The sequence below is a fragment of the Danio rerio genome, chromosome 9, assembly GCF_049306965.1.
Source record: "Danio rerio strain Tuebingen ecotype United States chromosome 9, GRCz12tu, whole genome shotgun sequence".
NCBI lineage: Eukaryota > Metazoa > Chordata > Actinopteri > Cypriniformes > Danionidae > Danio > Danio rerio.
In genome coordinates, this window is record NC_133184.1 from 52,255,310 (window position 1) to 52,271,125 (window position 15,816).

General features: G+C 36.3%; 1 protein-coding gene and 1 long non-coding RNA gene across 15 annotated transcripts in view; both read left to right on the top strand.

The window, feature by feature from the left end:
• The window catches only part of grb14 (growth factor receptor-bound protein 14), a 152,841-nt gene that overhangs the window by 132,629 nt on the left and 4,396 nt on the right, over nt 1–15,816 (top strand). For 7 of the 14 annotated variants that reach the window (XM_073913234.1, XM_073913235.1, XM_073913238.1 and 4 more), the window contains 4 exons: nt 487–556; nt 645–732; nt 1,941–2,034; nt 5,400–6,240. In XM_073913234.1, coding sequence (XP_073769335.1) covers nt 487–556; nt 645–732; nt 1,941–2,034; nt 5,400–5,546 — 399 coding nt within the window. In that variant the 3' untranslated portion in view covers nt 5,547–6,240. Of the gene's footprint in view, nt 1–486; nt 557–644; nt 733–1,940; nt 2,035–5,399; nt 6,241–15,816 lie in introns of those variants that run through there. The other 7 variants (XM_073913239.1, XM_073913240.1, XM_073913241.1 and 4 more) reach the window with 1 other exon arrangement.
• Nucleotides 9,722–12,212, top strand: LOC141376224 (uncharacterized). The gene is made up of 2 exons (XR_012385664.1): nt 9,722–9,826; nt 9,899–12,212. It is a non-coding gene; the product is annotated as an uncharacterized lncRNA (long non-coding RNA).

Sequence of the window (15,816 nt, forward strand, 5' to 3'; positions counted from 1 at the left end):
AAAACACACAGCAACAGTAGAAGCGTATTTTTCCATCCTTAAAAAAGCAAAAGTGGACACTCCCTTAATGCTTTTGCACCCTGCGCTTTAGACTTTGTGTTAAAATAGAGCCCATTGATTGAGATTCTCACTTTGCACATATCATTAATGGGAGAAAGCCCCGCCCATTACTGAGCATCTCTCCCTCATTAGCACCTTTCTGAATCTGCCGCTCTGCTGATAAGACAAAAAGGCAGACAGTAGGTTTTACTATTGCAGCAAATGACACTTTTCTTTTTCATATTTGTCTGTAATTTATCATGTGGTGATGATTTAATTCTTTTTGACTCATTGGATGGACATTTTTGTTTTATTCGCAAATGTTTTATGCATAGTGGAACATAGCGGAAGTAGCCTGAAAACATTGTGTCTTGCAGTTTGAGAAGCATATGACTATTCTTTGTAACCCTGTGTGTAACAGGTGTTGTGTGTGTTGCTTTCTTCCAGAGGAAAAGCTGTCACAGATTGAGCTCTCATGGCAGTCCGTCCGCTTCTCAGAGCTCCATGTCCAGCATAGGTCAGCACATACACCCCAACCAAATACAGAAAACAAAAACACACTAATGATGTCTTTCTGACACTCATGATGTCGTCCTCTCCTCTAGCAATCCATATGGCTCAGCCATGGTTTCACAGCAAACTGTCCCGCGAAGAGGCTCAGAAATTAATCACTCAGCAGGGTCTCGTTGATGGGTACGGTTCATTTCAAACTCTAATAATACAGGTTATTTGGTTTGCTTGGTTTTCATCACAAAATATCAAGGTACTTGTAATCCTATTAACTGTTACTTAAGTGTTGTGATAAACACGGCCGACAAATAATTTTGCATATTACTTATGTTATGAATAAACCAACACAGGTTTATTGTGGATATGTACTCCTGTCTACATTTCTGGAGACCTCAATATATGTACCCAGAGGTACATCTTTCTCCATTTCATCTTTAAAATAAATGCCATGGGTCGGTATTATGCTGTCGACGGCTTCTGTTCCTTTTTTACGCTACCACAAACCACTTACCTCCCCTGAGAATGGCTTTTCCTATGTTACCAGTTTGCCCAGTAGCTTGCTACATACACAGATGGACTTGGAATGCAAAGCAGAGTTGACGGGCTGATGAACGGTTCCAGAAACCAAAAAAATGTAATAAATATATAAATAAATTACCAACAGGCTGAAAATGTGATGAATTCACGCAGCAGCGATGGCTTTACTTTTTCTAGATTGCTTTTGAAAACACTATCGGTTGGGTTTAGGGGAGGGGATGGGAAGGTTAGTTGGTCAGTCAGTCGACAGAAAGCTGGCCTGGTTGGCCGAAGTGTATATTGCACCCTCTGGTGGATTTATGCGAGAAAAGGACACATGAGAGAAAGTTGTGATCATCAAAAAGCGTACACAGAAGCCTTTCATGGATTTGCAAAACAAAATCTGCAAGCAGACGTACCTCCAGTTACGTATTTTGCTGTCCTCAAAAATGTAGATGTGGGTACATATTCGCAATGAGCATGGGTTGAAATAAGCAATGCAAATCTTTAATTTGGTTTTCTACGGAAAAGCTATATTCAATATTTTAATGAGACTGGTTTATTTAATTTTAAGTAAGAATATTTAGTATGAATAAATGTATACAATATTTTAATTAAATTACACTTAAATTGAGCCAAATATATTTTAGTCAACTAAACCTAGAGTAGATTTAGTCGACAAACAATTTATGAAAATCTTATGAAACTAAAACCAGACAAACTAAAATCATTCTGAAGACTAAAATGTAATTAAAAGTAAAACTAAATTTGCCATCAATATTAACACTGGAACAGGCATTTTAAAGCAATAAAGCACCAGAATAAAGATTTTGAAGTTTTAATTTGAAATGTATTGATTTATTTTGTCTTTGCAGGGTGTTTCTGGTACGGGACAGCCAAAGCAACCCGAGGACATTTGTTCTGTCGCTATGCCATACGCAGAAAATCAAACACTTTCAGATCGTACCGGTGAGTCTGAATAAACATTTTCTTTCTGATTAACCTTTTTAAGAGTTCTATTTAATTCTTTTTATTAAAACATAACAAAGAAGTGTTATTAAAAATGATATTTATTTAATTGAACAGTTTAAAGAAAAATAAAATGATTAATAAAGTTTCAGAACATGTACATGTACTGCAAATTTAAACTTAATAAACCTGTATGTCACTCATTAGGAGATACCTAAGTTTGTATTTCCTGTAATTTAAAGAAAATATTTGTTTTGTCATTTTCCGTTACAATAACTTTCAATTTTATTAATGCATTAAACATTTTGTCGATGTGTGTACATGTGTAAAATGTATAAAACATGCTCTTCTGCCATGATGAAGAGCAATTCCAAATGAAATCATCTAAATGATACAATTTTCTTCTTTTTTATTTGATTAAAAGTAGCTGATACTTTACATATTTTCCTAATTTGATTATTTAGACCGTCTTTAAGCTGTCTCCTCATGGCATCGAAATCTCAAAATGGCAAGGACCATGAAGACATTCATCTATTTTAGCATGCTTTACAATTTAAATATATAATGAATTAAAATATCAATATTATACATATATTATTTACACTTTGCCTGGTTGTGAAATAAGTAAATTGAATAAATTGAAATAAATAAAATTAGTTAACTTTTACTAGAGCATTAGTGGACCTTTGGGTTAGGGATGCTAGAATACTCTGATGTATTGGCAATTATCAAATACATTTGATACATTAATATTTTAGGCACATTCTGTGCTTTTTCTGTTTGGGCATTGTCTGACTTGGGACAGTCTGAATGCAAAAAAGAAGCACTGAAAAAGCACAGTATTGTCTAAATAGTAACTTTTACAGTATTGGATAACTACAAATAAATCTGATTATTCTGGTATCTCTGACCCAATGGTCCTCAAATGCTCTAATGTAAGTTTGTTGATTTCACAACATAGGAAAGTGTGCATTAATCAACACTTCTCAAGAACGTACTGTAAATTAAAGCTGTAATCGGGCCATAAAAATTCAGCCCAAGCCCAACAGGTACATTTTGATTAACAGCTTTATAAAGCCCGAACCCGTTTACAGCCTGACATTACTCAAATATACACCTGCATACAGCTCTTTTGCCTTTTTTCAAAAATGAGTTATTTATATGTTTTAATATAATTTATTCGTAACAAACGTAGGCCATAGACCACTTAGAAGTTGGAACAAAGAAAAAAAAAAGTCCTCTGTAACATCGTAACATCTCAGCACTCTAAATAGGCCTAGGTATACACTTAGCCTTTAAATTGGCCAACACACCAATAAAAATAAGTTATTCTTAACAAATTCAATTAAAATAAATTCTAAATTATGACGGGTATTTGGCAATAACAAAATTAAGATAAAGGCTCTGTGGGATTTGTTTAATTTCTCTTCACAATCTGGCATTAAGGCGACGATGAAGCTGAATATTAAAAGAATAATCCCAACATTAGCCTATATACTCTGACTACATTGTGATTTTATGGTTTAATTAATATTCATTTATAATTTAAAAACCTTTAACTCACCGAGATTAGGCTACGTGTTTTTGTGGAGGAACTGTGCTCAGGAGGGTGTGTCCAGCAGCACTGAACACCCTTGGGTGGGATTGTTTCTTCATCTTCTACCAGCCAAGAACATCCATTTAATTTTCCATGACAGCAGTTTCAGTGTAGCGAGTGACCTCGTCATCCTTCCTGTCAGCTTGCTAAACATACATTGCTGTTTAGCGCTCTACCGTAATACTCAGTGTATGAGCGACCGCCGAAATATCTTGGCCGCTAGAATGATCGTTCTTTTTGAACTGCCAGATTTTAAAGGTGTAAACCAATAAAATACAAATTTAAACTATAAAATGGACTCTAATGGTCAACAAAAAACCAAAACAACAACAACAAGAGCAAAAAATAGGGTAAATGTTGATTATTAAAATTTAAAAAGTTGATCTCTTAAAATTATACAGTACTTAAATGAATTAAATGAGACACATTCTCTAACAGACTGTGGTATTAAATTCCACTAATGCAAGGCTATAGAAAAAATAAGCTTGATCAAAATATGTTTTTCTAAATGGTAAATTATGTCCCAAGTAAATTAATTCAAACTTTTCATCAAAATAGACCCTTTTTCCACTTTCAGGTTTCTCAGTAGCGAAGGTCATCATAGTTGGGAAAACTTAGATCGCAGTGAATGGGAGAGTACAACAAGTCATTTTTCTACGATCCTGTTTGCTCAAATAATAAAAGAAAAAGTCCACAATGATGTTATAATGACTTTCAGAAAAAGAGAAAAAATTGTGTGAGACTGATGACGGCAGACAGAGGAGAGAATAATGTCAGATTTGCTGTCCTGTCCCATAGACGCTGTATTAGAAACCCCTCGCACAAGCGGTACTTTGCTTTTTGTAATTTGAAGCAAAGATGATATGCTACATACATAATAAATGTTCAAACATTTTTATTTTTAATCAAAACTTTAAAGGATTTAAGATGCTGATGACCATTAAACGCGTCATAACAGGCTTGTGAAAAGGGTCCATAGTCTAACAGATTTGTCCTCACAATTTATTTTTTCAAAAAGCTTCCTTTGTTAATGTACAGTGGTGGAAGATGGAATTGAACACGACACCATTTTTCTCAGAAAACCTATCACTAAATGTGCGTTTGACTCTACGTTTTCACCAGATGTTGGTAACAACCAAAAAAAATCCATTTATACAAAGTGAACAAATTGAATTAGTTTACAAATGAAGTTATCTGTAATAAAATGAAATGACGCAGGGAAAAAGTATTAAACACATGAAGAAAGGAAGGTGTAGAAAGATCCAGTGAAAGCCCAGACAGCAGCTGAAATCTCTCAGTAGTTCTTCAGCAACCCTCTGCCCTTTCTTACTGTAAATGAATATTAGCTCCTTCAGTCCAACATCTACAATAGCAAGAGGATGAAGATATAACCAGGGTGGACATTTCAGCAAGACAATGAAAACTCTCAAATGCTTTCAGAGAAAGAAAATCAAGCTGTAAAATGGCCCAGCCAATCACCTGACTTGAACCCAATAGAAAATATAAAATAAAGATCATTTCAGTAGTTCCGTATATTCTCCTTGTGCCATTACATTGTTGTTACACACAACTAATTACTCAAAAAAATGTTTTGTTTTATTTTTATGTTTGTATTGTTTAGGTTTTTAGCAAAATCTTGTTCAATCCCATGTCAACAGCTCCTTTAGAAATATTACTCCCAGGAAAAAACATGACCTGTTTAATACTTATTTCCCCCACTGTAATCTTTGCTGTGCTGTTTACCTCTGACTGTGTGTGTGACGGTCAGGTTGAAGAGAACAGCGAGCTCTTCTACAGTCTGGACGACGGACACACGCGTTTCTCCGACCTGCTGCAGCTAGTTGAGTTTTACCAGCTGAACCGAGGCATTCTGCCCTGCAAGCTCAAACATCACTGTGCCCGAATCTCCCTCTGAATCGCACCACACCACAACTTCTGGACGTCAGATTGTGCCTTGGACGTGGAAACTGCAGCCGATTTTGTGCTGTGGTTTCACTGTCCACCCTTGATGAGCATTAGGGTCTGAACTCAACACTTCGGCGGTGTGTTTGTGTGTGTGTTTGTGTGTGTTTGATAAGGACGAGCATTACTGTATATGGACTTCTGAGGACCCTGATATTCAGCAAGGGATGATGGCGTCGTAGATGGGAATGTATAATGTACAATATACCGATACAAACACTCTCGGTGTGGAGGAGACCACCTTATTAAGCTATCAATCAAAGCTCATGTTTCATGACAGACCATCTGGGAGTCTGTATGGTGTGGATGAACCAAAGCCGAGTGCACATGATAGGATTTTTACTGTCTGAGACTAATTTAAGAGATTTTTAGAATGAATAGAGTCAAAAATGCAATGAATTTGTGACATGTTTATGATTAATTTCATGGAAAAAAGTTTCGATAAGATTTCATTTATTAGCATTAGGTAAAGAGTAGTTCACTTCAAGAAAAAAAAAACAGAACAGAAAAAAAAAACAGAACAGTTATCAACATGTATGAGTTTCTTTCCGTTAAACATAATAAAGAGGTTTGATGTTCACCGTTGACAACAATAGTAGGGAAAATACTATGGAAGTCAGTAGTGACCATACTGATATCGATCATCATTGGAAGTGAACTTGTTTTAATGCATTAGCTAACATAACCAATGAGCAATAAAATGAATATTTTTAAAATATTATTTAATACATTTGTAAATTGTTCAATAGACATCTTCTGATACAGCTCTAAATATATTATAAATTACACATACAGATGTAGATTTTATTATTGTTATTATAGTTATTCAAAAAGATCTCAGATTTTAATATTAGTTATTGCATTAGCTTACATTTTCAATATGATCTCATTTATTAGCATTAGTTAACGGAGTAGTTCACTTCCAGACCTGTTACAAACATGTATGAGTTTCTTTATTTTCCGTTAAACACAAAAAGTGGATAGATGTTCACCGTTGACAACAAAATGAAAGTATGTGAGCTACTTTTTTAAATGCATTAGCTAACATAGCCAATGAGCTATAATATATATATATATATATATATATATATATATATATATATATATATATATATATATATATATAGTTTAATAAATTTGTAATTTTTTTGATAAATGTGTTCTTATACAGCTCTAAATACATTATAGAATGGCAAATATAGATGTAGATATTATTATTGTTATTATAGTAACTCAAAAAATTTTCACATTTTAATATTAGTTATTTTATTAGCTTACATTTTCAATACAATCTCAGTTCCAACCCAAGCTCATTCTGGAAACGTAGCCCCGCGGACGTTTCTGGAGACCGCGATTTACGTGGCCGGAGGTACTGAAGGCCGCGTTTAGTTTTTTTCGAGCGAACGCTGCGGGGCGGTGTGGCGCCGCTCCGCTCCTCCTCTTCGCACTCGCCGGCCGACGGCTCACCTCCGAGTGTAGGGCTTTCCCGATGCAACCAGTTTGTCCGCTTAGCTCACAGCGTTGCGTCGGCGGAGCGGAGACCCCGGAGGAGGAGAGGAGGAGGAGCCGGCCGCGGGGACGATGACCGGGATCGAGTCCGGGGAACAGCAGTTCCGGAAATCAGGTAAGACGAAAAACAGAATCCGAAAAATAAGGGCAAGAACGCGGCGGGATCCGAAAACGCGGTCGAAATTGAAGACGAGGGCTTTTGCTTTTTTTTTTTTCTTTCTGGACAGCTTTTGCAAACCGTCGCTTGGGTTTAGGGAAGGAGGAGGAGGAAGAGGAGGGCGGGCGGGTCGGCCGATCCGGTGGCTTTTCGCGCGAGAACAGCGCGGGCGCGAACGGCAGCATCTCGCGGATCCGCGAAAACAAAAATCGCTTGAATACGTACCTCCCGGGACGTAAATCGCGGTCCGCAGAAATGTCCACGGGGCTACGTTTCCACAATGAGCCCGGGTTGCGTAGTTCACTTCCAGAACAGTTATCAACATATATGAGTTTATTTTTTTGTTAAACACAAAAAAGAGGTTTGATGTTCACCGTTAACAACAATAGTAGGGAAAATACTATGGAAGTCAGTAGTGACCATACTGAAATCAGAAGTCATTGGAACTGAACTACTTATTTTAATGCATAAGCAAACATGACCAATGACTAGGGCCAGATGGAATCTGTGGACATTTTTTGCTATTTCTGCACAGAATTTTGTTAAAAATCTGTAGATTTATGCGGAGTGATTTTGGGAATATCATAACTAAAACCTAATATATGAAATAAAAAATAATACTACCTTTTTAACTTATATTTAATGTTTACAATTCAAATCCAATCTCATATAATATCTCTACTAAAGGACAGAAAATATTACTTTACAAACTATATTGTAAATAAATCTTATGAACGTTTTCATATTAGTCAATAATATTACTGAAATTAATTTAAAACTGAATAAATATGAATCGACACACATTTACACTAGTAAATAAACAGTATCAATCATAGGTTAAAAATCTGCAGAATTCTGCGCTCGCAAATTCCATATGGGCCTACTAATAATCAATAAAATTACTATTTTTAAAATAATATTTAATAAATTTGTAAATTGTTCAATAAACGTCTTCTGATTCAGCTCTAAACACATTATAAAATGACAAATATAGATATAGATAATACTATTGTTATTATAGTAACTCAAAAAGATCTCAGATTTTAATATTAGTTATTGCATTAGCTTACAATCTCAATATGATCTGATTTATTAGCATTAGTTAAAGGAGAAGTTTACTTCCAGACCAGTTACAAACATATATGAGTTTCCTTATTTTATAATAAAGAAAGTTTATTTTTTAATAGTGGGGAAAATACTATGGAAGTCAGTAGTGACCATACTGAAATCTGAAGTCATTGGAAGTGAACTACTTTTTAATGCATTAGCAAACATGACCAATGAGCAATAAAATTAAGTCATTTTTTAATAATACCATTGAATGAAATCGTAAATTGTTAATTGAACCTGTTCTTTTCTATACCAATTATAGATGTAGCTATTATTATTGTTATTTTAGTAACTCAAAAAGATCTCAGATTTTAATTAGTTATTGCATTAGCTTACATTTTCCATAGCTGCGTCCCAAATGGCACACTATACACTATGCACTCATGCACTATGTACTTATGCACTTACACACTCAACAGGATAGTATATGTATGTAGTGGCGTCCCAAATGGAGCACTAATGTTTTTTTACTAAACGGAAATTCAAACCGTTTCCCTGATGACGTTTGACGGTTGCCAAATCAGTAAAATAAACAACGGACTTATCAAATAATACCTGCCGTGAGTATAACCGCATTCACCATCGGGAGGCGCTATTATCACTCTCGTAGGTGAATTTTGCTTTCACCATCCAAAATAAATAAAGTTATCCAACATGTGCGTCCGATAGCTCCGCCCCTTCCGCTACGTAAGCAAACCCGCGGTCGTTGAGTGCGTGAAGTGTCCATCATTACACACTTCATTTTAGCAGCTGAATGAGTGCATCATCCGGGTAATTAAAGTGCACTTATTATTTTTAGAGATTTCAGTGTGAACACACTACTTACACTATTTATACTACAAAATGGCGTAGAATAGTGCATAAGTATGCGATTTGGGACGCAGCTAATGAGATCTCATTTATTAGCATTAGTTAAAGTAGAGTAGTTCACTTCTAGACTAGTTATCAACATGTATGAGTTTCTTTATTTTCTGTTAAACACAAAAAAAGAGGTTTAATGTTTACCATTGACTGCCATAGTAGTGGAAATTCTATGGAAGTCAATAGTGACCTTACTAAAATTGGAAGTCATCGCGTGACCAATGAGCAATAAAAGTCAATATATTTTTATTAATGCTATTAAATGAAATTGTAAATTGTTTGTTGAACCTGATCTTTGAATACACAATGCTAAGTACATTGTGATTGTACCACTAAAGATAAAATTCTATATAAAGTAGACATTATTATTGTTATTATAGTAACTTATTGTAAGATCTCAGATTTTAATTAGTTCATGCATTATCTAACATAATCAAACAGGAGTTAATAATTATTACATTATTAATATTAGTATTCATTCTTTTTTCCAGCTTAGTCCCTTAATTATTCAGCGGTCGCCACAGCGGAATGAACCGCCAACTTACCCAGCATATGTTTTATGCAGCGGAAGCCCTTCCAGCTGCAGTCCAACACCGGTAAACACCAATACACTCTTGCATTCACACTCATACACTACAGCCAAATTTGTTAATTCAGTTCACCTAGAGCGCATATGTTTGGACTGTGGGGGAAACCAGAGCACCTGAAGGAAACCCACACCAACACGGGGAGAACATGCAAACTCCACACAGAAATGCCAACTGACCCAGCCGGGACTCGAACCAGCGACCTTCTTGCTGTGAGGCGATTGTGAGACGGTTCACTCCGCTGTGCTGGTTAATAAAGGGAGTAAGCTGAAAATAAAATGAATGAATGAATGAATAATAGGTTACATTTTCTGGAGTTGTCTAAAATCTTGGGTTCCAGTACAGTCAAGTTTACATAATAAAACTATTCGTTATCTTCTGTTTTAGATCCTTTGGACATTTAAAAAATATATATTATAGAGTGATAAAAGATGTAGTAGTGTTGCTTATCAATACTTAATGCTAATTAAGACTAATGTTAACAAGTGAAACCTTATTGCAGCTCTATTAAAGCGAAAGTTCACCCAAAAATGAATGTTTCATTTACTCACACTCAGGTGCGTCTAAACTTTTCTCAGCATCTTTCTTCTGTTTCAGTCAATTCTGTCGTCATTTTCTCGTCCTCCACTTGTTGTATACCTGTTTGGGCTTCTTTTTTTTGTTGAATACAAAGGAAGAGTTTTCTGAAGAGTGTTGGAAGAAGTAGACTTTTACAAATATAGTAGAAACAAATACTACAGAAAATTGTTTCCAGCCCTGCATTCTTCAGAATATCTTTGTTTGTGTTCAACAGAAGAAGAAAACAAGTGGAGAATAAGTAAATGATGACAGAATTTTCAGTTTTAGGTAAACTATCCCTTTAAACCAGGGTTGTCCAAACTTGGTCCTGGATGGGCAGGTATCCTGCATAGTTTAGCTCCAACTTCCTTTAACACACCTCCCTGGAAGTTTCTAGTATACCTAGAAAGAGCTTGATTAGCTGGTTCAGGTGTGTTTAATTGGGGTTGGAACTAAAATATGCAGGACACCGGTCCCCCAGGACAGAGTTTGGACATCCCTGCTTTAAACCAACAATTAAATGAATGCATGTTGATCTGGACGCTTTCAAACGTACGATTTTATTTGATTATTTGTGTACGGGTGATGTTTGTTGTACCGTCTGACTAGGAAAATTTGTATCATGTGCACTCTGCTTAAAGATGTGGTGTAGCCATAAATCCGACAATGTAGGCTCATTCTGAAAACGTAGCCCTATATACATTTCTGGAGATCGCAAATTATGTAGCCAGAGGAACGTATGGCTGCATTTCGTCTTTAAAATTAACTCTCCCGGGCGGTATGATGCCTTTCCTCTTTGCGCCTACCTGCTAACCGCTTACCTCCGTGTGGACGGCTTTTCTGTGGTTACCAGTTTGTCCAGTGGCTTGCCATGTATGTTGGCAGACTTGTGACGTGGAGAGCAGTTGACTGCAACAATGAGGTTTAAGTCTGGCGAAGAGCAGGTCCAGAAAGCAGGTAAAACAAAAACAAAAAGCAAAAAAGAAAATAAGCAAGTGAATAACAGGGTAAGCATGTGGTAAAATCTGTAAACGTGGTAAAAATCAGGCAAGGGCTTTCCTTTTCTTGGATTGCTTTTGAAAACACTTGTGGTTGGGTTTAGTGAGGTGGGTGAGCGCTAGTTAATCGGTGCATTTGAAAACACTATTGGTTGGGTGTAGGGAAGGAGGAGAGTGGGTCAGACGACCAGTCAGTCGACAGCAGACTCTAGTGGATTTACACGAGAAGAGCAGGCGTGAATGGCACTCACGAGAAAAATCTCAGATCTCAAAAAGCGTACGCAGCAGCCTCTGGTGGATTCAAACAAAAACTGCAAATAAATGTAGCTCCTGGGACACATTTCTCCAGAAATGTATATAGGGGGAACATTTTGAGAATGAGCCTGGGTTGTAATCTGAACACTTAATAAGCTCAACCTGTTGCTGTTTTCCAGGGTTTCCTTTTTATTCTTTTAATCATGCATCAGAAAAATTCAGGTATTTTATAAACGTATTTGTTGCGAGAATTGTCCTGTTTGCTCAAGAGAATCTGTGCATGCTGTAGATGAAGATCTGTCACCTACGCATACCATACGAACAGTCCTACGCTGTACCGAATGTATAACTCTTTCTCCAGTGACAGACAATGACACGGTTTACAATGAAGAGCTGCATGGACAACGAGCAGCTGAGAAATCATGACACATCTAACAATTGTTGGACATTTAACCAGTGCTGCGTCTCAATTTGTATACTTAAACAACGTCCTAAAAGTATGTGAAGAAAAAGTGCATACTCTGAGTGTGTAACAGAAAAGTATGCAAGCGTTGGGACAAGCTAAAATAAACCGTAATGTTGCTTAGTTGCTTAGTTTAGCTGTGTGTTGATTTGAAATCCGTGCTGAGAAATTTCCTCAGGTGTTTAGATAATTATGTATTCAGAAGTTAATGTCCAAACACGTCTTTATAGAAGTCCACATTGTTGTTGCAGATGAAATATAACACGGGAAGCGTGATTGAACTATTTTCCAATTGGCTAGATATTGAATAATAGTCATTCAAACAACTTCATCAAAGCCTCTCTACTTGATGCTTGGTCTCGTGCATCCGCCATGTTTGTAGTTTGTTTACACTTTTTACCCGAGTTTATAATCGAAGTGACGTCTAATGCACAATGTATTGTGGGCAATATTAGCGGTAAGGGTATATATACAGATCTACACTTTGAATTTTTTTCCGGAAATACTATCATTGGCATACTCTTTTCAACATACTACGGTTTGAGACATGTCGATTCTATTTTCGAATACTATTTAGGACGGATAGTATGTGAATTGGGACGCAGCACATGCCTTAGACGCACAGCAGAAATCAGGTAAACACTGTCACACTCCTGACATACTGGCTGATCTATTGGTAAGCCCTGCCCCTTGAATGCAGATGAGCCAATGGCAGTTGAGCATTAGTTGCAAGGCAGCTGGAAAGTTTTGTTGTTGTTTCCACTAGACTGTAAAATAGTTGTACGATTAGTTGCTGTACTTAAAAAAGTAAAACCTTTAAAAAACATCAAGCGAAAAGCCTTAAAAGGATCAAGTTGACTTAACTTTAAATAGCGAGTTAATACATTGTAACTTAGAACTGTTAAAGTACAAATGATATCAAAACTAACCACAACAATATAGTTCCTGTTCCTGGATGTTTTTAGTTAAATCCTCAGATTACATAAGTCTGAGGTATTGAGGTCAGTTGTGACAGCAAACAGAAATGGTGGGCAGGAGGAGTCTGTTTAATAACTCTCCCCAAACTCCTGATCTCCCAACAAATTAATTTACCAACAAAAATGGATCAAAATTAAGATAAAAATTCCATCAAATGAAATTCGTTATCAATCAATAATCTATCGACAAACAATATGTGAAGCGGTCAAAAAATTGTGTGTCCGACCCACTTCCATTCTTCTGGCTCACTGCCGTTCCATTTTACACGCCTTCCTGTTTGTTTTCAGTTAATTTCTTAGATTACATCAGTCTGGGGTATTGGGCGGGGCTAACATGTTTAACCACACCCCTTCAGCTGTCAGTTTTGACAACAAAAAGAAATGGTGAGCAGGAGGAGTCTGTTAGGTTGTAACAACTCTCCCCAAACTCTTTTCCTGATCTTTCGAATGAAATGCTTACATCCAATCAGCTCACAGTAGAAAAAAAACAAGCCACGCCCACTGTTTTCTCATTTAATATTTAGTTTCTAAAGGAACTGCGTCACAATATGAAAAGAAAAAACATTTTCAGCATCCATTTCATACAAACTATAAGTTGATTTATTTTTTTTAAATTATGTAGTTAATCTACTTAGTCATTTTAAGGTGAGTTTACTCACTTTTTTAAGTAAAGTCAACTTGCGGTAAGTCAAAAATGAAAAGATAAGCACAAATACAAAACCCCGCCTCAAACTCAATATTCTGCTTCCGTTGGATAATCGTCAACATACTGAAATAGAAATCTGCAGCAACTGTATCTTAATGTGCTTACTTTATAGAGCATTTAGTCTGGAAAAGTGTAAAAAGAGCTGATAAACATCTTTAAAAGGTCTGTTTTGGAAATATTAGAAAGGATAAACAACTTAAAACACTTGATAAATGTCTGTTTAACATCCAACTGGAGGCATCGCAATAAAAACATGTTTGCTAGATGTAAACACTGGCAACAAATAGACATCTTTGCAATGAACGTGTGTGTTCAGAAAGTATGGTTGCGGGCTTTGTTTTCAAGCACACTTAAACAGGTAATTTACCAACAAAAATTGATTGAAATTAAGAAATGGAAATTACATTAAATGAAATTCGTAAAAAAAAAAAAAAAAAAAACTATCAACAAACAATATGTGAATGGGTCAAAAAATTGTGTGTCCAACCCACTTCCATTCTTCTGGTTCACTGCCGTTCCATTTTACACGCCTTCCTGTTTGTTTTCAGTTAATTTCTCAGATTACATCAGTCTGGGGTATTGGGCGGGGCTAACATGTTTAACCACGCCCCTCCAGCTGTCAGTTTTGACCACAAACAGAAATGGTGAGCAGGAGGAGTCTGTTAGGTTGTAACAACTCCCCAAACTCTTTTCCTGATATTTCTAAATGAAATGACTACTTTACTACAACCAATCAGCTTGTAGTTGAAAAAACAAGCCACGCCCACTGTTTTCTCATTTAATAGTTAGTTTATCAAGGAATTGCGTCACAATATGAACAAATAAAAAATGGTCGCAGATTCTGGTTCATGTGGACTTTAAAAATGTTTTTCTAAACAGTAGCAGCTGTGCTTGTTTGTCCGAGAGAGCAACAGTAACTAAAGGAGGGCGGGGATTACCAACAAGTCAGCTGATATATATAGTGGCAATCAAAAGTGACGGTTTTCCAGGAGACGCAAATAAAACAGATCTGACAGAACTCATGTACAAACTAATAACCAGCGATCTGTTTTTATTGAATAGATTATAGAATTGTACATTAACCAAACATATAGGCTTGAGATTTCTAGAATTAGGTAAAAAAGCAAATAAGCTGCACATTCGTGACTGTCATGGACTGCGATTTCTGTTGTAGAAAGGAACAATCGGTGTGTTTTCTGCGTCCTCTCTGAACTTTTCTGCGTATGTTTCTTGTAGAATGACTTGTACAATGAACTCGATATTATGAGTAGTTTTACAGCTGTGTATTAAAATGAAAGATAGAAGGAAAAATATGGAAAAAAAGAGAGAAAACTTTCTGATGGCCGAGGTCATATTTGCACTGTAGTTGGAACACTGGTGACTTTTTTGATTTCTGATGTTGAAGCTTATCCAGTATACGATAATGTTTCTATTTCTCTTGACTGTTAGTTTTGTTGTATTACTACTATTGTTATTACTTTTTATATTTAGATCTATCGTTGCTGTCACATTCATCTGCCTTTGATTTTATTTTTTCTACAGTCATAAATGATGATGATATTATTTATTGTCACCCCTCTCAATTCATTATAATGGCATCATATGTCATGTCAACATAAAAAAATCACACCTAAGATAAAAGTTTGTATTTATATAATACATATGTGCACTGTAAAAAAAGTTAACTCAACCTAAAATTGTAAGGCAGCTTGCTGCAGAGCTTTTTAAGTTGACTCAAGTGCTGTACATAGGCTAACAGTTGAGTCAACTCAAAATAGCCAACTTCATTCATTCATTCTTTTTCTTGTCGGCTTAGTCCCTTTATTAATCTGGGGTCACCATAGTGGAATGAACCGCCAACTTATCCGGCACGTTTTTACGCAGCGGATGCCCTTCCAGCCGCAACCCATCTCTGGGAAACATCCACACACACACACATACACTACGGACAATTTAGCCTACCCAATTCACCTGTACCGCATGTCTTTGGACTGTGGGGGAAACCGGAGCACCCGGAGGAAACTCACGCAAACGCAGAGAGA